This window comes from Actinia tenebrosa, unplaced genomic scaffold (genome assembly GCF_029948245.1).
Source record: "Actinia tenebrosa isolate PJP-AT-01 unplaced genomic scaffold, QUT_ActTen_1.0 PGA_scaffold2__45_contigs__length_23673736, whole genome shotgun sequence".
NCBI classification, from domain to species: domain Eukaryota; kingdom Metazoa; phylum Cnidaria; class Anthozoa; order Actiniaria; family Actiniidae; genus Actinia; species Actinia tenebrosa.
In genome coordinates, this window is record NW_028292579.1 from 7,409,516 (window position 1) to 7,433,210 (window position 23,695).

At 41.0% G+C, this 23,695-nt stretch overlaps 1 protein-coding gene across 1 annotated transcript in view; it reads right to left on the minus strand.

Moving 5' to 3' along the window:
* Window positions 1-4,093: 4,093 nt before the first annotated feature.
* Window positions 4,094-23,695, minus strand: part of LOC116305705 (protocadherin-like protein) — a 38,165-nt gene continuing 18,563 nt past the window's right edge. Inside the window, exons 9-21 of the mRNA XM_031715669.2 lie at window positions 22,702-22,886; window positions 19,578-21,797; window positions 18,616-18,894; window positions 17,672-17,999; window positions 15,747-16,934; window positions 14,908-15,269; window positions 13,904-14,028; window positions 12,306-12,598; window positions 11,360-11,535; window positions 10,505-10,706; window positions 9,225-9,446; window positions 8,252-8,530; window positions 4,094-7,825 (exon numbers count right to left, since the gene is read on the minus strand). Of these exons, the coding sequence (XP_031571529.1) occupies window positions 6,414-7,825; window positions 8,252-8,530; window positions 9,225-9,446; window positions 10,505-10,706; window positions 11,360-11,535; window positions 12,306-12,598; window positions 13,904-14,028; window positions 14,908-15,269; window positions 15,747-16,934; window positions 17,672-17,999; window positions 18,616-18,894; window positions 19,578-21,797; window positions 22,702-22,886 (7,271 nt within the window). The 3' untranslated portion in view covers window positions 4,094-6,413. The remainder of the gene's footprint in view (window positions 7,826-8,251; window positions 8,531-9,224; window positions 9,447-10,504; window positions 10,707-11,359; window positions 11,536-12,305; window positions 12,599-13,903; window positions 14,029-14,907; window positions 15,270-15,746; window positions 16,935-17,671; window positions 18,000-18,615; window positions 18,895-19,577; window positions 21,798-22,701; window positions 22,887-23,695) is intronic.

A 23,695-nucleotide genomic window follows, 5' to 3' on the forward strand; every position in this document is an offset into this window, starting at 1 on the left:
CCCATATAACAGGAAAATGTCGGAGAAATGTGTCCATTTACTTTGATTGCTGATTGATCAGTGGAGTACATCGATTGTATCACTCTTAGAAAATTTCCACTTATACCAACATTTTCAAGTTTTGCCATTAATTTTTTCCTTGGGATGCAGTCAAACGCTTTTTGAAAATCTACAAAGCAGGAAAAAAGGAAATTATTTTTCTTCCGTGGCTTACTTTTAACATATTTATCGATTACGGATTTCAGAATAAAAATACTATCTGTTGTTCCGTGCTTTTTTCTAAACCCACCCTGTTCCTGTTTAATTATATTATTCGTAGTTAGGTAATCATAGAGCCGTTTGTTAAGTATTGCCGTAAAAACTTTGCCAATTGCAGAAAGGAGTGTTATTCCACGGTAATTTTCAGCTTTCGTTGGATCGTCCTTTTTATGCAATGGAACAATATATCCTAGATTCCATGAACAGGGAAACTTTCCGTTGTCTAGGATTTTATTGAAAATTACCGTTAGGTGTCCTTTTAGTGCTTCCTTTCCCGTTATCAATAGCTCATTTGGAATATTATCAGGGCCGGGAGCTTTATGTTTCTTTAGTTTACTTAGAACTTCATATACTTCTTGATCTGTAATGGAAAAATCTAATTCCCCTTGACTTTGCGACTGTTCTAAGGTCTCCGTAGTATTTACTGCAGATGTCTGGGAGCTATTAAGCGTCTTGAAGTGATTAAATAAGTCCTTTTCGTTTGCTCGACAGGAGTTTGCATTTTTTGCTTTGCCTACATTAAAAAGTTGTTTCAAAGACTTCCAGGTGGATTTCGAATCTTTGAGGTCAAGGTTCATTAATTTTGAATTGAAATATTTGTTTTTCTTACGTCTACACATGCTTCGAAAGGACCTTTTATGGGTATGTAGATTCCTACGAAGTTGTTCATTATTTGGATTCCTACAAATTTGTTTTCCAAGAGATCGAAGATTTTTCTTTTCGTTTTCACATTCTGAATCAAACCACTTTTGTGAATCTGTATTTTCTTTAAATGCTTTAGTTTGTTTAGTTAGGGAACAAAGACCTGCTTCTGTTCCTATGCTTGTTAGGGTTTCAGTAAATGCCTTAACCATTGAGTCTACATTATCTGCGTTTTCTATTGATTCGCGTAGCGTTGCTTGCATTTCTGTAGTGCTTAAAATGTTTTGTAATTTATCGATATTTCCAGTATGCCACTTTAAGCTAGAAATTGTCGAAAATTCCCTATTTTCTTCTCTTTCTTTGTTTCCACTGTTTTTGGGGTAAAGTTGGATTTCTATTCCATAAGAAATATGACAATGATCGGATAGATCTGGCATTAGTGGATTAACCTTCAAAAATCGAGCTTTTTCAAGTAGATTTGTACTCCCGATTACATAGTCGACTAGAGTATTTCCGTTGTATCGAAAACAAGTCTTTTTGCCCGTCAAGTCACCAACAACCCTTCCATTAAAGATTCGTAAATTGCAAGCCGTGCAAATATCTATTAGACATTTACCCCTTTTATCGACGTTCTCTTTGTCTTTAGAGTACCTTTTCATTTGATTGTCAATGAGATAATCATCAGGTAAATTAAGGTACTTACTGTCATCATCATTTATGTATTCCTGGATTTCCCCAGTTCGTGCATTAAAGTCGCCTTGTAGAATGACTTCACCTTTAGTTGAAAAATTAATTATATCTAGTTCTATATCCTGCAATATATCTTCATCATTCTCTTTTGCATAATTATTTGGGCTTAGGTAAATTGTGCCTACGTATATGTCATTTGTTAGATGGAAAAAGTCTTTACTTATTCTACACCAAATAACATTTTGGTTAGACGTCGGTATATAGGAAACGCCCTTGCTGATTCTATTGTTTATATATAGTGCTATTCCTCCAGCATGGCGGTTTCCTGTTTTGTCACGACATTTTGTATAGTATTTATAGTCTTCTAATTTCAAGTCAGAATCAAGGCTGGCGTGTGTTTCTACAATGCCAAAAATATCATGACTATTAATTATATTGTTAACCTCTTTTAGCTTCAATTTGTTTCCAAGATTTTTGCTGTAATGCCCATGCAAATTCCAGAGTCCTAATCTTAAGGCCCCCGGCATTTGAAACAAATTTAAGCAAAAATTCTACGTTTTAAATTCTATAGAAAAAAAAAAGTATATATATATCAATAAGTAAATAATTTACTAAACCTGACCCTGCACCAACTGTGCTATGACCTGCAGAAAGTTCTTTATCAATTCATCATTCTTTTCAGAGGTTGGCTTCTGGATTAAATCTATAGGTTTCGTGATGTCCCATGGTGACGATACCTCAGGCTGTGAATCTTGAAGGTGAACTCTAGTGCTTTGTTGCTCTTGCCTGCGTCTGCGGCTATATGAAATGTTTCTTTTCTTGAGCCCCAAATTAAATTTTAAGTTGCTGACGAGCTTTCTAACTCCAATCTGGTTGTTAAGATGTATATGGTCATAGAAGACTTCTGCATTCAGTGTCCCATCTCGATTGCAAGCGACTCTAGTGTTGTCAATATATATCACATCATCTGAATAGCTGCATCGATTATATAGCTCTGTATTTATGTTAAAGATCTCAATGTTTTTCTGTTCATCCCGTGGGGTATATATGATACTTGAGAGCCCAATTTTACTTGAAGGCCATAAACTTTGTACTTGTGATATGGCTGTACTTAGATTTTCTACTACATTTTCATTGTACAGTTTCCCAATGTCATTTGTTCCTGTATGGATGATTATGAACTCGTAGTTGGTGTTATCTTCTATGTTGTTCAAATGTCTCAGAAGCTCTCTTGTACCGCCTGCGATGTACTGCTTATTAACATATCTATTTGGCGCAAACTTGTCTTGCCTTACTCCTCTAAGCATGGAATCACTTAGGATAAGGATCGGTCCTTTTTCATCTTGTTGTGGATGCGAATCTTGTTTACTTTGTTCTTCATCAGTATGCTTATGGCTTTCATTGTTTACTTCATTGCTATTGTTCGACTTTATTGATGTGTTTGAAGGTGGAACATCATTACTGTCATTCTCTTGAAGTGCGTCAAATCTGTTTTCAGTCTCTACTTGATAATAAATTATTTGCGACTTATCTGTCGATTCATCATTATCGTCGTCGTCACTATCATCATCATCTTGTTCTCTAGTCGAGTTTAATTTCTCTGATAGTTCCAATAAGGATCTGTCGGCCTCTTCTAACTTCTTATTCAGTTTTTTGGCGTACTTGGTCATTCTTTTGTTGAAGTCGCTTAATTGGTTCTCTAGGGATTTGATTTTGTTGTCGTATTCGGTTTTAAAATCTTCTACGAGATTATTCAAAAATATCTTAATTTCTCCAATCCAAGACTTTGCTTTTTGCTCTAAATCTTTTAGCTCTAAGGAAAGTTCACTCACCTCTATGGTGTTTTTTGTTATTTCTTTTTCGAACTTCCCATTGATCTCCTTTTGAGCATTCATCTCTGCTTCGAGCTTTTCATAACGGTCATCATGGCCGTCGACAATTTCTTCCTTCTCCCCTGCAATTTCTGTCATCGTCAAATCGTCTACGGGGTTTTGCGATTCTTGAACATTATCATGCTCTTCTTGTATTATTTGCGAACTTCTATTTTCCTGGTTCTTCGCAGCCAGTTCTTGTAATTGCTTCTCTAAAGCTTCTTTAGCTTCATCTTCGTCATTGAACTTTTTCAAGCAGTGTTTGCCAGGCCGATCAAGCTTCAGGAAATCGTCATAGCTTTCTAATAGACCTGCTTCATATTTGTTAGTCCAAAGATAAAACTTCCTGCTGGCCATAGCTATAGATTAGAGCATGATCAAAATTTAGCCGAGAGTAATCTCAGTAGACCTCATGCATCCGTCCGTCGTATATCTATCGTCATGGACACTATGTAATGCCTTTTTAGGTAAAAGTCCCCCCCCCCCCCCCTGTCCCCCCCCTCCCCCTTGAAATTGTTATATCGTTCTGGATCTGCCACTGTAAGATTCCCAGTCAAGGCTTCACCTTGGATACACAGGAGACACTTAGGACAGCCACACCCAGGTTTTGACACACAAAATATACACCTCAATATAACAAAACATTTTATTTTATTTGTAACCAAGTACACAACTCAGTTTAGCTTTTTCTCATTTTAAATATTTCTAACTTTCCAGTCCCGTAGTTGCTATGAAAACAAGTACGCACTATATTCATTTCCAACAATACTTCTTATCACACATAAATTTCATTCCATAAACAATATCACTAAATATTTTAAACCTATAAAAAATCCTATCAAAAAATAAGACTAGCTAAGGATTGGTATGCGCTATTTTTAGCGCTGCTTATTCTATTTGCACCATTTATCATTTCAGCAAAAAACGAAGGGTAACTGAAGCAGGAATTTGGTTTCATTAGAGTTTACAGGGAGGAGCATGGTACAGAATGGGAACCTGCCCTTACTTACCCTCCCCTCCCCTAGCACTTTTAGATGAGTAGCTGGTAGTCTGAAAATACTAATGTATCTATTAGAATGCCAAGATGTTTGCACAGTTTATTTACAGGCAGCCAAAGCTCAGATTCCAGGCAATTTTAAAAGTTATTTTCTTAATTTTCTTAACTTTTAATAAATGACGTCATTTGTCTTTATCTATTGGTTTTTATGCCCTGTGCTCAATTAAGTTTAGTAAATTTTATTTTTTTAAATTTCTATATAAAAAACGACCAAAACAAATCTCTATACATTTCCTTTTAGAACAGAGCTTGGGCTGCCTGTGGTTTATTTGGTTAAGTAAGCGTTAGAAAAAATCAGTTATTAGCGTATGTGTGCCTTAAATTTATTAGGATAGTATATAACTATATTTTTGAATTTATTCTTATCTAATTTTCTTTTCCTTCCAATAGAAACATAACTCTGGACTTATTCTTCATATTTCCCATCCATTTTTCACTGCAAACATTTAGTTAGATCCTAGACTTAAAAATAACTTATTAAATTGATTGGTCCTTTGATGCCAAATTTTTTAAATGAGGAATTGACTTTTGAACCTGTTTTGAAAATCTACCGAAATTCTACGATCTTTTAAGTATCGAAAAACAATAAACTTAAGATAGGATCGATGAATTTCAAGAAGCAAAATCAAAGAAAATTCCTATCCTTTTTCAGTGATGTGGAGACCTAACTTTAAGTATTTGCTTTTAAATCCCAATATTATGATTGAGACTTTTTGTCAGCATGTGCAAGGTGTGGTACGTAATATAGCTTAATATGGGGCAACAAAGCCACATTGCTTATCGTCTAACATCCTGTTTTTAGTTGCAGAGCGAATGTTGTTCACAGCAATCTTGGAACGCGACAAATTGCCTTTGTTGCAAAAGGTAAAGACCTACTTACTGCACTGCCATTCCACACGCAACAGATTTTCTTTGTACGATGCCAGTGAAAGCAACACTCAATCATGAACTTACAATGCAACAATGCTATGCGATAAGTTACCACATCTTCATGATAAGCAGCTTAATACTCCTTGCAGAGACATATATACAAGAGGTTATTGAAGTAGGATTAGTTTCAAAGCAATTGTGCAGCAGTAGAATTTGGCACAGTTGCAACGATGCGCGCAATCAAATGGAACAAGTCATTTTTATGAAGAGGAAGACGAAAAGTATAAAGCAATCCCAGGAAGCACAAGTCCTTTCCTGGACAAAGTATCTTAGGTTGATTACAATATACTTATATGTCAATTAGGATAGCAATTTGAAAAATAATAAATTGGATACCTAGAGCATATGTTTTGGCTCGTTTTGTCTCCTCTTAACACAGAATGACGAGTACCTTACTATAGAGCAGTTTTCATATGACTGTGAAAAGTTCAGTGCCGTAAGCGTGAGGTGCCGTGACCGTGATGTTTTCTAGAATTTTAGTTGGCTGATTTTTTCACGCGCAATGTGATTGGTCTGGCATTGCCGTGACCTTAGCGTAACCGTGTCCACGCCGTGTTTATGCCGTGTTCCGGGTATTTGATTGGATGGAGAGTAAATTATTGTGCAATGTGATTGGTCTGGCGTATCCCTTGCCGTGTCATGGCCGTGTTCGTGCCGTGAATTTTTCACAGTCATACGAAAACTGCACTAAGCAGACGATTATCTTGCGCGACTCGACACACACTTTAGTTAGAATAGCGCGAATCAGCGCTCCTTAGTTCAACACATTAAGATTAGCACACTACTAATACATTATATATAATACAGTTATAGTCAGCTCACATGAAGTATCCACGTGTTAGCGTAAAACCTTACTCATTAAGTCACGAGATACTTGAATACCAATATAAAGCCAGTGTCTTACTGAGCGATGACAAGACTCAAGGTACAATTCGAATACCAATGTTATGCTCGATATCTTGTGATCATTTGATTATTTCATCATGAAGATTAAATGACACCGACGGAGGCATCCCATAAATCGCTGCAAGCTTCCTGAATCTCTCCCCAAAATCATTCACCTCTTCCCACGTGATTTCGTCACCAGAGTCACTACCCAGACTGCTAAGCGATCCCGAAGGAGATCCACCTCCTTCATATCCAAAAGGTTCTATGGTATCGACGGGTAGGAAGTCCATTGGATGCGGCAGCTCAATTTCCTTGTCACTTGGTTCAGAGTAAAGAGCCTCTTTTGGTGGAGGCGGGAAGTCATCTTGGATGTCGTAAAGGCCAGGGTCATACGGTGGAGGGAAATCGTCGGGTGCGGACTCCACCTCATCGTCAGAAGATGGCTCTCTTCCAAAGGTCAATGGTGTATCTTCCATAATTTGTGGTTCTTTTTCCTTGGGGTGCTCAGAGGTCTGTGGTGTGGGCCTTCCGTGTTTATTCGTAGGCTGTTTATCGAGAATTTCTTCTGGGGTTGGTACCTTCTCCGGTGGAGAAGACACCACATCAGGATCGGAACCCACGTCTGCATTTTTAGCACCCGGTTTTCTTACATCCTTTTTGTCCTTCACTGGCGCCTTTGTCCATGGCTCAATATTATCCTCCTTTTTGGGCGATTTTGACTGACTTTTAGCTGGAATTTCGACTTGAACGGGACATTCTACGTTAGCAGGAACATACTTCTGGTATGGTTGAGGTGGCGAACATGCTTCCGGTGAAGCGAACCCCTCGTCAGAAGAAGACAAAACACTCTCAACTCCTTCATCGATCGTCTCGTCTGGTCTTTCTCGCAGTGCTTTCACAGGCGACGTCATGCGACATTCCTTTCCTTTCTCAGGTTTGGAGTTCTTATGCAAAGGATTCACAGTGATGTTTAATTTATTTGGAACCGATCTTCGCTGTTCAGGGCTCTTTTTCTTTAACTCTGAAGGATCCGAGCGACGTGTGGGCGGCAGATTCCTGTTACTCAAATCAACAGCAACTGCCCTTCCGTAGTGGAAGTCTCCGCAATCGTAGATATCGTCTTCAGAAGACTTCGCAGACGGGGAAGGCGATTTCCTCATGTTGCGCACCGGTCTGAGCAAGATAAACGTCGGGCTTGCGTCGCTGCTTCCCCCATAACCTCGATCTTTATTCGGATCTTCGCAATCTAAGAGTTTATTTTTTGCAGTAGGTAGATAATCGCTGCTGCCATCTTCAAACGACCGGATGTAATCCTTGAATCGGTCATCAACATCTTCCTCTACTGCACCATCGATGTGGTAGTCAGCCACATTGTCACGTTTGAACACTTCTTCCACAGTCACGTTGTAGCTGTATTTTCTGGAGCGTCTGACGTACATGAAGATGATGCAGAATGAAATGATTAACATCACCACTAGCAACGAAATTCCTGGAAAACAGAAAATTTTACATCAGAAAAATGAAAATAGAATGTGACCTCTTCTTTTACTCCCACGAAGGACTTAAACCTTCGAAACGTCAGTAACGTTTGCACGGTGTTTAAGGCTGCGTTCACACGGTATCGGACGAATGTATAACCGGTCAAACATTTGACCTGTACATACAGTTTACACGGGACCTCTGCTTACGCGGAACCGGATCAATATGATAATGCTAGTGGTTTTACATCTGATCATGGGCAAAGCATACTCTTTTAGGCTTGCCGTACGTAGTTATCCGGACAAATTAAGTTGTTTGCACGGTCTCAATCAATTTTCTATCCGTCAAAAATTCGACCCCAATTTTTTTTAAAGGTGCAACTTTTGACTGGTACAAAATTCGGTATAATAAAGTTTTCTCATTCACTTGTCCTTACCAATAACGATTCCATTCTCGTACCCAATGTCTGGTCGTACCGATACTACAGCGCGTCCAAGATCACACAGGGTTCCCTGATACGAGGGTGTACATCTACAGTAAAACATGTTCTTGCCGTTTTTGTCTACACTCTCGACGCACGTGCCGCCATTCTGGCAGGGACTGCTTGCGCACAACCTGGGGTAGCATATGTGTTTGTGCCATATGTCATGGCACCATTCAGTGGGTGGACAAGGATTGGCGGCACATGCAGCTGAGTCACAGCCCTTCTTTACTCCTGTGGAATCATTCAAAAGGAGTTTAACTGATTTTTTTTTTTTTTTTTTTTTTTTTTTTTTTTTGCATTTCATTATCATTTTTAAAATTAAAAATTAGGGACGAACCTAATTCCCCCCAAAAATGTCGAGCAAGCACTTCACCTACGAAAAAAATATCGCGCAACCTCTCCTTTAAACCCAGAAATATCGAGCAAAATGAATAAAATTTACGTGCAGGGGATGTTACAAAAAAAAAAAAAAATCGTGCAACATAAATTCCTGCCACCCCCTCCCCCCCTCTCACTCAGTTATCTAATGGTCCATTCCTTATATCGATCTTCCTCTAAATTTTCTCCGGTTTCCTTCCCTCAGTAAAACCTAACAAGCTAACTTCAATTCGTTCTATTAGTCATTCTTGCCCTGACTTGGATACACCCAAAAGGTTGTTTCCGAATATCGATAAATTGAAGGTTATCTAACTCTAAAAACTATTATTTTTGTGCTGCTCAAGGGATAACTCAGTGAGGGTTTTGTGGCGAAAAGAAACTAGAAAAGCGTACCGTCCAGTCAAGAAAAAGAGCAACAAACTACTTAGATCTACTCACTCGTGGCAACATTTTTATAAAATTACTGCAATGCGTATGATTATAAATGACCTAGACAGCCTGTAAAGGCATCCTAGACTACTGTAGTTCAATCGATTTTTTCCCTTACCTGTCGCGAACGCAATGGCAAAGTCTTTAGTTCCATTGTAATGCAGCTGGTAATCATGGAAACGAATATCATCAATACACCCTGTGAAGTTCTTTTTCAGCTCTGCTGGTACACGACCGTCTCGTCGCTGTCTTTTATTTGATGGACGCGTCAGGGGGATCCCCCCGAGATATGTACGAATGGGATCCAAGATAAGCAGGGTGTGTCTACCACGTGTTGATCCTGACATGCAAGGAGTGAAAAATGTATAATCAAACTCATCTCAAGGCACGATTACACGGAACAATTTTCTTTGAGCTGCGACTAGTTGCATGGAGTATTTCGTATCCCGACCTACAGCGCAATTTTTATAAATGTTGCGAGACAAGTTGCAGCTATCGCTGCGAAAAGTAGAATTCCTTTCTACTTTTGACAACGATTGAGTTTCCGTTGCAACGTGTAAACACTCTTGCAACTTGTGTCGACGCTGTTGCGAGACTAGTTAAAGAGAAAATTGATCAGTGTAATCGCGCCTTTCCCTGAGGTCCTGTTACACGACGAAATTTTTCTTACAACTTGCAATGCAATAAATAAATAAAATAAATCAACTCTGTTTATAGAGGATGACACTTGACAGTAATTCAACTGACAAACTCGTGGTCCTCTTTTAACGCTTCTAGTCGATTAGGGACAGGACCGCCATTCAAGTCGTCATCCGAGCCACGTGAAGGTCTAACCATTTGCAGATGTAATTACAAAGGTAGCACCTTCACTTATTTTAAGACCCTTAGTGTTGGTCTGGCCGAGGCTTGGACCACGACCTCCCGCACAACAGACTATACTCCTATAAAATGAGCTCAGCGAGTGACGAAAGCAAAGCATTGCAAATTGTAGGAGAGATGTCGGACGCGCGCAACTCTCTTCGCAACTTTCAACGCAACGCTTTTGGAAAACTTAGTCTGCGATAAAACCAGATATGTAAGCGGGGTTATATAAGAGCTGTGCTCTGATAGGTCATTTGCAACAGTGACTGCATTTCAGGTGTGCGGGATAGATGTTACACGATGAAACTTGCTTCCATATCTCTCCCTCAACATCCAAAAACACATGGGCGTTACGAATAAACTGCTAAAAGCAATGGGTAAACAGACACCCTATAGCCTCCCCCTAAATACGTCCATGTTGAATACGATAAGAAATTACCTAAGTTTCCAAATGGCACATTACTGAAAACGCCTAGCTGAAACAGCTCAGCACACGACTATGCACGTACATTAGAGTTGGTGAGATGAAATACTCACCAGAATAACGGTAATTAACTCCTTGTTTCCAAACTGTCAACTTGGCGGTATTTCTGTACCTATCTACTGTTATCGTACACCATTTTCCATCACCCACATCGATAGTATTCGCCTTGACAATAGCGTCGCCATCTCCGACATTGAACGAATAAACCACGATCAAACGAGACTCATTAGAGGAAGAGGCCTTTTCGCGGATAAGCTGTAATAAAATATAAAATAATTTGACTGAGATAAGGGCGAAATTGATTTCAGAGAGGACAATGGGGACCGTGAACACTTTGAGTTTTTGTTCCTTTTTTATATGTATACTGTAAATCATCCCTTGAGCCAATCGATAGGAAATCAGATTTATTTCCATCACTCGGTGTATTTGAACTCAATCCTTCATTTTAGAGTTTTACAGTAGAAAGTTAACCTATGAAAAAAAACTTCGAACTATTCAAGTTTCGAGTGTCTTTACTGCAAAGAGAACTAGGTGCGTCCTTGCTCGTTTTTGGATAGGACGTAAGTCCATCAAAGTATATATATTGCCAGCGTACCCATTATGAACACTTGTGCGTAGAGAGGCAGGGAAAGTTTTGTTTTGGTTTTATAAGAAAACAACTGCAAAGGTGCAGAGGTCAGAGGTCCAAGCGCAACACACCATAAAAAAGGTAAAAAGGTCAAAAAGGTAAAGCTAATTTTTTATTTCGATAACGCGGGGAATGGTTGCCAAATTTTCCCGAGGAAGGGGCACATGTAAAAAGCGCTCGAAGGTGCGCCCTTTACCCCCTCAGACTATCATTCCTCATTATTACGGGTATTTAAAGTTAAAGCTACACAAAACAGAGAGAAGTCGAAAGTTTTACTTACGGCTAGTGTGCTGTGTTCACCAGTTTCAGTCCCTTCGCTATGTAGCAGTACTCCACCATCTTCATCTCGTGTTCGTACTCGTAGCTGGATCTTGGTTTCACGTGGTTCGTATTTGAAGCGCCTGGTAAAAAGGTACTGGGTAATGCTGTTTTTCTCGTAGAAAAACGGCTCGGTAGCTGGCGAAAAAAAACAATGGATAAATATCAAAGCTACGATGATTTTTAACATGAAATTGTACCTGTGACACGAGTCGAAACGCAGGTAAAAATAGTATAAACTGTTCAATTCAGAGGCAACAAATTTCTAGTAAAATAATGAATCCTCACTTCTAGTATAATATCTTTCTCATTTCTCTTCTTATCGTTTCTTTTCTTTTCTTTCCAGTTATAAATTTCCTTTGAGCAAACCTATGGAGCATTGTCCTATGCCGTATCGTTGAACGGTCGTCATGACGGTAACTTCAGTTCAGCAATTTCGATTTTGGTATATATATCTATCTCGCGCGCTTTTGTTCCGTACCGTGAACATGTCTTGCGCTTGCGCATATCGTATTACTAAGAAATCTACTTCAGGATTCTAGCAGACTATACTCTCGCGACACTTAGTTCCGTTGAATGTCACGCGCTATGTTACGTACCATGACCATGCCCTGCGCATGCGCATTTTGCATTCATAAGTAATTTACTTCAGTACTTCTACCAGAAAAACTATACTCTCGCGACATGTTGAATGTCAAGCGCTATGCTACGTACCATGAAATTGCCCAGCGCATTAACATTTTGCATTCATTAGGAATTTACTTAGCACTCCAAACAACAACCAAAAGTACTCAAACTTGTTTACGCTGAATCTAAGGCGTTAGCATAGTGTACTATGGTAACGATACCTTTGCATGCGCATTTCGAACATCTTAAAAATCTTCAATAACATTTTTTTTTTAACTTACTCTCGCTACACTTGGTTCCTCGTCGTCCTGCCGCACACTCGCACGAGTATCCCGACCACGAGCCGACACAAGTAGACTTGGGGTCACAAGAGGAATAAGTACAATGGTAATCCATGGCAGGACAGCTTTCTTTTGACCCCTTTTGGTTGGAGGGACTCTTGAGGTCGTATAGTGTGCCCTCGTTGATTACGTTCCGTATGCAGCCGGTATAGTCCTTGGTGTGTAGGTCAGGGTACATCATGTCTCGGTTTGATATGCCTCCGAGTTGAAGGGGACCTTTGATGTTCAGAAACCTGTAGAAAAATAGTATCGCCAGTAAATAAGATAAAACATACAGTAATCCGCTAATAAATCATTAAAAACTCATTAATAATTCATGAAGGAAACACAATAGAATTCATGACCATGAAGGAGGTTTTATATCTGACATAGATTCGTCTTCATTTGCTTGAACTTTAACTTGGATTTTCTCTATCAAACTTGAGAATATATGTGGACCGCGTAGCACTTATGAAATACAAGACATAGAAATACAGATAAGTTATAGTGCTTGGGAACGAGGTTATTCCGGGCGAAAGACCCTTGGAAATAAAATTCGGAAAAATTAATTTCCGACCTCGCTGGGAAACGATCTATATTTCTATATCTATATTTCGATATCTTGTCTATCAAACTTGGTTCATTCCGTAAAGAATTCGGTACAATATGAGAACATACATTATGAATATTTTGAGCCGTTCAATAAACTCGCAGATCGTCTGCGATAAAACACTCCTGCTCGTTTCTTACACAGTACATATAACCAGAACCTTGGCCACCACCACATTTACCCAAAAATATCATCATAGCATTACTAACATTATCATCATCTCCACTACCGCTATCATCATCATTTACACTACCGAAACCGCTACACCGATATCACATCGTTGTCATCATCATCAACCATTTTCACAACTACTACAGATCAGTAACATCAGAATCGCCGCCACTAATACTATCCTCACTACCAAAACCAACACTACTACAACACTTTCATCACCATTCATCCCTACAGCTACCAACATTATCAGCACCATCAACAAGAATTTTCACCTACACTTATCACTACCATCACCGCCGACCACCATTTTCACCACCACTATATCAGTATCATCAACATCACCACCACTCACATCATCACCGCCATCTTCACCAACACATATCATTGCCATCAGCATCCACCACTATTTTCACAACCACTTCATCAGCACCATCACCACCGCTAACGTCATCACCACCATCTTCACCAACACATATCATTGCCATCAGCATCCACCACTATTTTCACAACCACTTCATCAGCACCTTCACCACCGCTAACGTCATCACCACCATCTTCACCAACACATATCATTGCCATCACCGTCCACCACTATTTTCACAACCACATCATCACCACCATTTCCCCCTACACATATTATTGCCATCACCACCACTACCACTACCACTATCACCACCACTATCACTATCACCACCACTATCACTATCACCACCATCTTCACCAACACATATCAATACATTCATTAAATTCGAGGTAAGGTAAGAACCAATTTTACCTTTTGGTTTGGGTCTTCAGTCGTCCCTCGGTCTCACACATCTTCCGGTTCTCGGTGAGTTTATGCTTATTGAAGTCTTCATTGATGATTGATTTCCTGCAGTGATCGACCATCAAACGAACATACTGGAAGAAAGAAATACCAATGCGAATAGTGAAAATGAGTGTCTACTTTTTTATTATTGTGGTGCGTCCTCATGGTAGGTGATTTTCCAATGGTACAGGGGGAGGGGCGAAATAGCAAAATGAAGAGATATGCACTAATATTAAGGGACGTTGCCAGAATGTATTGGAATCATGAAGTCGCCAAACCACATCTACCACCAGTGAATACTTTTTGTTAGGTATCTCCCGTGATTCGAGGAAGTTGATTCGAGGGTCTTCTCCGGGTTCTCCGGTTTTCCTCAAAACTCCAAAAGCTAAATTCCGATTCGATCTGTGAGATAGCCATGAACTGACTTAGATCAGCCCAGAGGTCGTTTCAGGGTTTGATCTGTGAGTTACTAGTGCCCTGACTTTGATCACCCCAAAGCAGAGACCCCAAAGGTTGTTTCAGGGTATCGACAAAATCTAAGATCCATTGTCTTGACTCCCAAATAGGGATTTAGTGGAAGGAACGTATAGTTCTAAAACCAATGCAAAAGAAAACATAATACTTAACAATAAGATTAAGGAATAAAAAATAACGCGCGCACATGTCTCTGCCCTGTGATATAAGCACGCTGAGAACTGTAAAGCAAGAGAGAAGATTAGAGGAGCACGGGGCGTAGCCGAGTGTCTCTCTTTCTTTTCGAGTGCTCTACAGCTCTCAAAGTGTTTATATCACAGTACACAGACGTAAGCAGGCGTTCTACAACGCTTTCAAAAAATATTTTTAAACGATTTTTCGCGAGCGACTCTATCTCCTGATATAAACACTGTAGTCAGCCAATCAGCGCGCGTTATATCTCAACTATTGTATAATGATAAATGAAGTTTAAAAGTTACATCAACATAACAATTTACCGTCTCGTTTCTGTAAACCTGGACATGATGCCACTTGCCATCATTCAACGCCACACTGCTCTTCACTCCAATCCTCAACACGTCATCCCTGTTCCCCAGACACACAGACACGTACACTCTGCTTTTATAGAGCTCTAAGGCTACAAAGTCATACACGTCATCCTGCCCCACTTCGATGGGTGAAGTGGGTCCTGCGTAAAGGAGCAATCCATTAGCATCTTTAGTGGCGAACTCGAGACTCGTCGTGCTGACGCGGCACTGTCGTAATGGAGGCAGCCAGATCCATTCACGTGGACGGAAGCTACGACTGGTTAATTCGCAGTTGTCTCCAGCGTATCCTTGACGACACGTGCAGGCGTGACCTGAAATGGTCGATGTAGTTATAGTTATGGGTAATGGTTAACGACAGTAAATGATAGTGAATGACGTTAGATGTCTAAAAGATGTTTGCACAATACTATAAAAAGTATTGATGATTGTTTCATATCATTTTTTAACTCGCTGCAACCGATTGAACCAGAAGAGAGTTGAACCCTTAAAGGCGTGACGCACCGTTGCCGTGGCTGTGTCTGTGACAACGCCTTTACCAACCACCATATTGAATGGACAATAGACACTGAGATGGTCATGGTAGTGTCAAGGTCTTTTCACGGCACGGTTACGGTCACGGTCTCGTCACGATCACGACATTGTCAAGCTCACGACACTGTCACGGTCACGACACTTTCACAGTCGCGAAACTGTCACAGTCGCGACACCGTATTGTCAAGGTCAGGGTCACGGTCAGGGTCATGTTCACGGTCACTGACACGAGATCAGCTCTAGACTACCTTCCTTACCTATAGAAGTATTTCTGCACGTCCCTCCATTCTTACAAGGGTTTTCCACACACGAAGAAACCATGTTCATCCCAGAGCTACAGGTGTCACACACGGCAACATTCTTGACGATGATTGACGTGAAGGATTGTCCAGGGTTACTGACGACCTCGATTCTCCCTGAAGCACGTAGTTCACTCCTACAGCTGGCGTACTTACACGGCTCGTGTTGACACGGATCCACGCCGATTGATACCACGTTGAAAGATTTTAAGTTAATCCGCTTGGATTTAATAAGAGCGATCATTCTTTCGGGTGAATAGTAAGGACTGCCATGCGCTGCAAACCGAACGTCAATGGCCCTCGGTCTAACGATATCGGTCACGTTCTGAATGCTGAAGAGATCGATATTTTCTCGTGTTGTACCGAGGGATCCAGCAATAGCTTGCTTGAAGGCTAAGAACGAGTCTTTGAGGAATTGTTTGCTTGCAATCCCTCTCATTCGGATCGCAATGCTCTTGCGTATAGCCTCCTCTGTTATTCGCCTAACTCGTATGCTCACTGTGCAAACCACTGGCTTAAAAACGCTGTCCCGATCAGAAACTTTGACTTCCAACGTAAAAACTCCTTCGGGAGGATTCGGCTTACTCTCGATAGAACCCGACAACTTATCGACTTCAAAAATATCCGAACTTCTCCCGACGAGTTCATAATATCGTAAATCATCAGTGTCTTTGTCTTTGACGTAAACATATCCCACGTGACCCCCGAGGAAGTGACCTTCATAGCTGTTTACTGATATATCTAAGTGAGCCTTCTCGTGTTGATGGTCATTACGATCCTTAATACGGATAAATATTGACGTATTATTCACCATTGGAGGACTTCCACTATCTTTTCCCCAGATCTTCAGTTCATAGACGCTCTTTTTTTCGCGGTCAAAAGTAACCTTGGATTTTAACTCTCCATCCTTTGTCATTTCAAAAAGTCCCTCTTCGTTTCCGCTGTAAATGCCGTAGGTAAATGGTCCTCCATTCGTTGGGTTCAAATCAGGGTCAGAGGCGGTTATTTTAGTGATAGTATAGGGAGGGGGTTGGTTTTCTGGTATCATGGGGTTCAGGGTTACGACGTCAAAGTGCGGTCCATTGTCATTGACGTCCTCGAGAACGATACTGACAGATCCTTCGCCATACAACGGTTTACTTTCCACTTAAAAAGAGGGAAAAAACAATAGTTTGTTAATATAAATGAGACTATAAATGAACAAGTCGTAATGCAAACCTTTTGTGGGCACAAAAATGGTTCTTCAAGTAATTACGTCTACAAATAATAATGATGATCATGGTGGTAGTGATGATGATGATGATGATGATATTGATGACGACTATGATGATGGTGATGAGGATATTGACGGTGGTGGCGGTGGTGGTGGTAGTGGTGGTGATGGTGATATTCATGATGATGATGATGGTGGTGATCGTGATGATTCCTTCGAGTGCCCCATCAGAGGACCCCGCGCGGACTGCGCATTGGCGCTGTGTAAGTTAAACAGAGGTGGAGGGGGTGTGATTAACGTTCACATGACTGTGAAAACCTCAGTGCTGTAACCGTGCCGTGACCGTGACCGTGACAGTGACCGCGATGTTTTCTAGAATTCTATTTGGCTGATTTTTTTTTCGAGCAATGTGATTGATCTTGCAGTACCGTGATCGTGTCCGCGCCGCGTTTGCGCCGTGTTTCGGGTATTTGATTGCATGGAGAGTAAATTTTCGAGCAATGTGATTTGCCTCGCGTATGCCTTGCCGTGTCGCCACTATGTTCGTACCGTGAGCTTTTCACAGTCACACGAAAACTGCTGTATCCTTAAGACACAGCACGCCACGGCACGGCACGGCACGTCCATACCCTCCTCACACCATCATCTTCTAAATACACTGTACCCTTACCAATATTAGTAGCCCTGATTACCAATGTATGGATTTCCTCTGCCTCTCTGTCTAAGGGTTTCTGGACAAACAACTCCCCCGTCCTGGCATCGACTCTGAACTTTTCATGCGGATCACCCTTTGCTATAGAGAATCTGAATTCCTTATGTCCGGCGGTATCTCTATCAGTAGCCGTGACTTGGAGCAACTTGGTGTCAACTGTGACGTTCTCTTTGATTGACGTGCTGTAAAACGGGGGCCTAAATATCGGTGGGTTGTCGTTGTCGTCCAGCACTTTAATATAGACATCTGCTAAGTCACTGAACGACGGGCTTCCTGAGTCTCGTACCTATTGGGTTCATATTAATCAGAGTTCGAGGTTTAAAAGACGATGAAATCATGGTTGAAAGTGTGTTGTGTTTGCAAGACGGCAACTAGACTTTCCTTCCTTGTAATTTGTCGTTGATATGTATAAATATATACATATTTCGACATATGGAAAGGATATAGGAAAACAAAGGTGCGCGCGAAAAAATGTTTTGATGATTGATTTTTTTAAATCTTTTTTTTTTTACCCTTTCGTATTACGAAGGACATTATCTTGACCTTAAATAAGAAAGAACAATTAATCATTCATTTTCCCCGAATTTTTTTCACCTTTCATTTTTATCTTATTGGGCTCCTTGTGTTTGAATTAGAATTTAGCTTGTTTGCATGTGCTGAGGGAGTAAAACCATCGCATAAAGGGAGACCGTAGCAAACGGTCTTTCCCTTTATTATTCTTTATAAATCTTTTGTGTCATCAGTCATGAATGAGAGATAGTAGAGATGATCTTATAAACGTGGGAGCTCATAACCGTGATTTTCTTGATGTTCTCCCCCCCCCCCCCCCCAGACGACGTCCCTCCCCCCCCCCCCCTCCCGACGACGTCCAACACTAACAAGACTTTCAAATAAACACAAACCTTGATTTCCAAGTCGTAATCTCTTATTTTTTCAAAGTCCAAACTCTTTGCCACTTGTAGCCTGCCCGTGTCTTCTTCTATGCGGAATTGCCTGTCTTCGTTCCCCTTTTCAATACTAAACTTCAGCTTTGCATTGCTGCCAATATCCCCGTCTGTGGCCATTAGGGTCAGGATTGTATAGCCCAAGTCTGCAGACTCAGAGACGTTGCCCTCGAATTTGCGCTGAACAAACTTTGGTTTTTGATCGTTGGTGTCATCAACTTTGATCGTCACATTGATCTAAAGAAATTATTGAAAATTATTTTTTTTAAATCTGTTATGAATTTCGCGTTCTTATTGGTTGGGAGCGCGTGTATTATGAGAGCACACAGCATGTGCAAGCTCTCTCTACTTTATCATTCGAATTCAAAATAACGATTACTCTCATTCGTATTTTATAAAAGAAAAAAAAATTGCTTGCAGAACCGGAACACTCGAGAAGTGATGAGAAGCACGACGAACACTTCTCTTGTGTTCTGGCAATCCCCGCGTGCTTTATAACTATACACAGCACGCGCGCTTTATCTATTTCTTCAATAATAATTTATCATATGTAATAAATACTCCTCGAAGAGGAGCGGTACGAGTGGAACAGGTGGGATAGCATAGGAAATAATGGGATAGGATGAATGGAATGGATCAGTGGATAAATGGAATGGGTGTGATGCTCAAGATTGATGCTAAAATATTGGATAAATGGAGTGAAGTAGAGGAATGGATCGATCGATTGATATGTCGATGGGATGGATTATTTATAGGATAGATAGAATGAATGCATGGATGGATATGATGGGTTCAGTGGACGGATGAGATGAAATGGAATGCATGTACGGACCTTGACGAGACAATGAATCGGTTAGTTTATATAACAAGACACAATAACACAGGGTCCCCAGATCCCCAGGCAGTATCAAGACACTCACCATTCCCTCTTGAGGCGGATGACCTTTGTCTGTAGCACCAACTTGAACAACATAAGTATCCCTACTCTCTCGGTCGAGCACCCGATTCGTACGAATCAAACCCGAGTCTCTATCGATCGAAAACACTCCATTTGCGTCATAGATTAATTCATACGTCATCGCAGCGTTGCCATTTTCATTAGGATCATCGGCATCAACCGCTGACATCACCATAACACTGGCGCCCGCTTTCATATTCTCTTCCACGTGACCTATATAATGATTCGGAAACTGAGGGGCGTTGTCGTTGATGTCACGAACGATAACAGTGACGTCAGTCGATCCAGTCCTCCGTGATGACATTCCTGGCGCGTCCACAGCAAAAGCCAGGAAGTCGTACCTGGCTTTTTTCTCTCTATCCAACCTCTTCCTGGTCGATATAACTCCTGTGTTCGGATCGATTTGGAAGCTCCCCAAACTTTGACCGCTGATTGAGAACGTGAATTTGCCCCCCGGTCCTTCATCTGGATCGGTGGCTCTCAGTGTCATGACGGACGTCCCTTCAGGTTCGTCTTCAAATATCACAGCCTGGTACGCTTGTTTTTCGAAATTCGGGTTATTATCATTGACGTTCTTTATTTTCACGTTGACTGTCGATCGACCCGAGTTCTTCCCGTCCCTTGCGGTGATCTCAAGCTTATAGACGTCCCTCGTCTCTCTGTCTAATGACCTTGCCACCGTGATTTTCCCAAAGTCTCTGTTAATTGCAAACACTGCATCTGTGTTTCCGTCTGTTATCTGATAACTGACTCTCGCGTTGATCCCTAGATCTTTATCAGAGGCAGAGACCTTCAGGACGTTAGAACCGATCGACGCGTCTTCAAATATTGAGATGTTATAGACTTGCTGTTCGAAGACAGGCGGGTTATCATTCTCGTCTTTTATTATCACTTCTACAATAGTCGTGCTCATCTTTATTGGTTTTCCGTGGTCTTCAGCTATCACCACTAGTGCATAACGGCCTCTTTGCTCTCGATCAAACACTTGTTTGGTCTTAATCACACCAGTGTGTTGGTCCACCGAGAAATACTTAATGCTATCCTCCTGGACAAATTTATACGTAACTCGCCCATTGTCTCCTTTGTCTAAGTCCACTGCATGCACTTGAATAACCGACGTTCCTATTGGTTCATTTTCGGCCACGTGACCTTGGTATCTTGGCATTCGAAACTCTGGTGGTGAGTCGTTGACATCTTCGATGTGGATTTTCAACGTCGCAAAATTTATCCCCGGTGGATTGGAGCCGGTTTCTGCTCGTATAGTCAGAGAGAAGTTTGCTGTTTCTTCGTAATCGAGCAGATGTGATGTCTGTACTTCACCGGTGATCGAGCCGATTTGAAATCTTTTAGGATTATTTGTAGATGGTAAATTCCCAGGAACGATGCTATAGTAGATATTTTGGTTATTGTTGGCCTCAGCTGTGACTTTAATAACGCTAAAACTCGTAGGAACATCCTCTCGCACACGCGCAGTGTAAACGTCTTTAGTAAACTTAGGTGGGGCGTTCCCGTCTCCGAATACCGTGATCGTCACATCTACGTGGGATTTCATCTGGGGTATTCCGTTATCACGCGCGATCACGCGAAGCGGGAAATTCTTTGTGACTCCAGTTAGCTTTCCCTTGGTTGTTATCGTTCCAGTGGCGTTGTCGATAGCGAAAAGCTCACTTGGATTTTTGAATGAATAACTGATCAAAGCATTGGTGCCGGCGTCCTTATCACTTGCGCTCACATGGAGAACCGACCGGCCGATATCGAAGTCTTCACCGATGGTCGCTTCGTAGTGTTTGTTCTGGAATACAGGAGGATGGTCGTTCTTATCAGTTATTCTTACATCCAACTGACAAAATCCCATCAGTCTTTCAGCGTCTTCTCTATCGGGTCCCCCATCACGACCAATGATATGCAATTGATACTGACTCTTGACTTCACGATCAAACTTTTGTCGTGTCCTCACTACTCCAGTCTTGCTATCGATATCAAAATACCGAGGCGAGTTTTTAGATCGTTCAATAGAATATTCGATCTCACCGTTGATACCGGTGTCTTTGTCTTCAGCCACGACTTGCAGGACGAAGGTGCGAGGTGGAGCATGTTCTGGAACGGTTGGTTTGTAAGACTTGCAGGCTGTGAAGACTGGCTTGTGGTTGTTAACATCCTCGATAGCTACGACTAACATTGCCTGAAAGAGAGCCAATCGTAACCATTGAACAATATTTATATCATAGTAAGTACTTATAGAGACATTTGGCATGGGCGTAGTCGTTCCCATTCCGGACCACGTGTCATTCCCTAAAGTATCATTTCTTTATTTAACGGTTCCGCATGAGAGGACGCATAAATATAGAACATCAAGAGAATGCAACAGTCTAAAATGGGAAAATATTACGCCCAAGGTGAATTGGGAATACCTATAGGATATTATACGTCGGCCGGCTTGAAGATATGAAACTTATCTTTGAGTGAGGGAAATATCATTTCAAGAATAAGCGCAATAAACGAGTGAAATATTTTTCAACACGAGAAGATAAACTCCATATCTTCAAGCCAACGTGCAATTTTCTTTTCATTATACAGAAACATTCACGAACAAAAACGTGTTGAAAACATTGGAAAAGACTTCATCGATATCTTCACTAGAGAGGATATGGAAAATATGTCACTGAGGTCCCGGATGTTGTTATTATAAAAAATACACGTGACATATTTCCCAGTAAAACACAACTGCCTATATAATAATTAAAATTATAAAATAACTGTTATGAATGTCGCATTCTGATTGGTTTGGAGCGCGTGCTTTATGAGAGCACATTGCACGCGCGCGCACTTTCCGTTGCGCCATTCCTATCTATTATTGTAATTTGTATTTTATAAAAGAAATAAAAAACTTGCTTGCTGTGCTGTGTGCAGTCATAAAGCACTTGGGGATTGGCAGAACACTTGAGAAGTGTCGAGAAGCGCTACGCGTCGTACTTCTCCTAACACTTCTCTCGTGTTCTGCCAACCCCCGCGTGCTTTATGACAGCACACAGCACGCGCGCGCTTTTTCTATTTCTTCAATACCGCACGGTACAACGATGCCTTACCTGCGACACATGCATTCCATCAGTAGCGCTGATATTCAGGACATAGAAAGGACCTCTTAGCTCTGGCTTCCTATTCTTGATAAGTCGCAACACGCCTGTCTTGCTGTCAATCACGAAGTTCGTTGTGTTGTCACCTGACACTATACTGTATGTGACGTCATCGAGGTCTTTATCCGTTGCGTGAACTGTGGTGAAAATCACAATAATATTTTCAGTGGTCTCAGTAGTAGATATAGGAGAAGCTATTAATTAGCATACGCCGTTTTCACTAGAGTGAAGTCACAAAACCCGTGCAATAGATATTACGCTAATACACTTTAGTAGATCCTAATTTCATTGCTTCCTTTTGTGTCTATTTGACTATTACTACGTTGACTGACATTTTTATTTCACGGTTTAAATGTCTTCATTCTAAAGGGTACAAAATAGTGGAATGTCTATTGCTTTCTATTGTTTCATCAATGCGCAAAAGCGTTGCGACACAAGTTACAAGAATGTTCACACGGCGCAACGGACATGATAGATACCTAAAGTCGAAAAAATCTACTTTTCGCAATGATTGCTTCTAATTGTCTCGCAACATGTTTTCAAATTGTTCTATAGGTTACACGCTGCAATGCTCCATGCAACTTGTGTCGCAACGCCGTTGAGAGGAAAGCTGAAGAGAAAACTCCGTGTAATTGCGCCTTTAGAGCGAGCAGTTGTGTCAACTGATTACCAAAAATAATAAGAGTACGTTAATATTAGAAAGCAACTGGAGTTTCAGTTCATAATGTCGACTATAGAAGAAAAGGTAAGGAATGTAAAACGCGCGCGCATATCTCTGTACTGTGATATAAACACGCTGGGAGCTGTAGAGCACGAGAGAAGCAAGCTTAGGAACACGAGGCGTAGCCGAGTGTCTCTGTCGCTTTTCGAGTGCTCTACAGCTCCCAAAGTGTTTATATCTTAGTACAGAGACATAAGCAGCCGTTTCATGTTACTTTTATAAAAT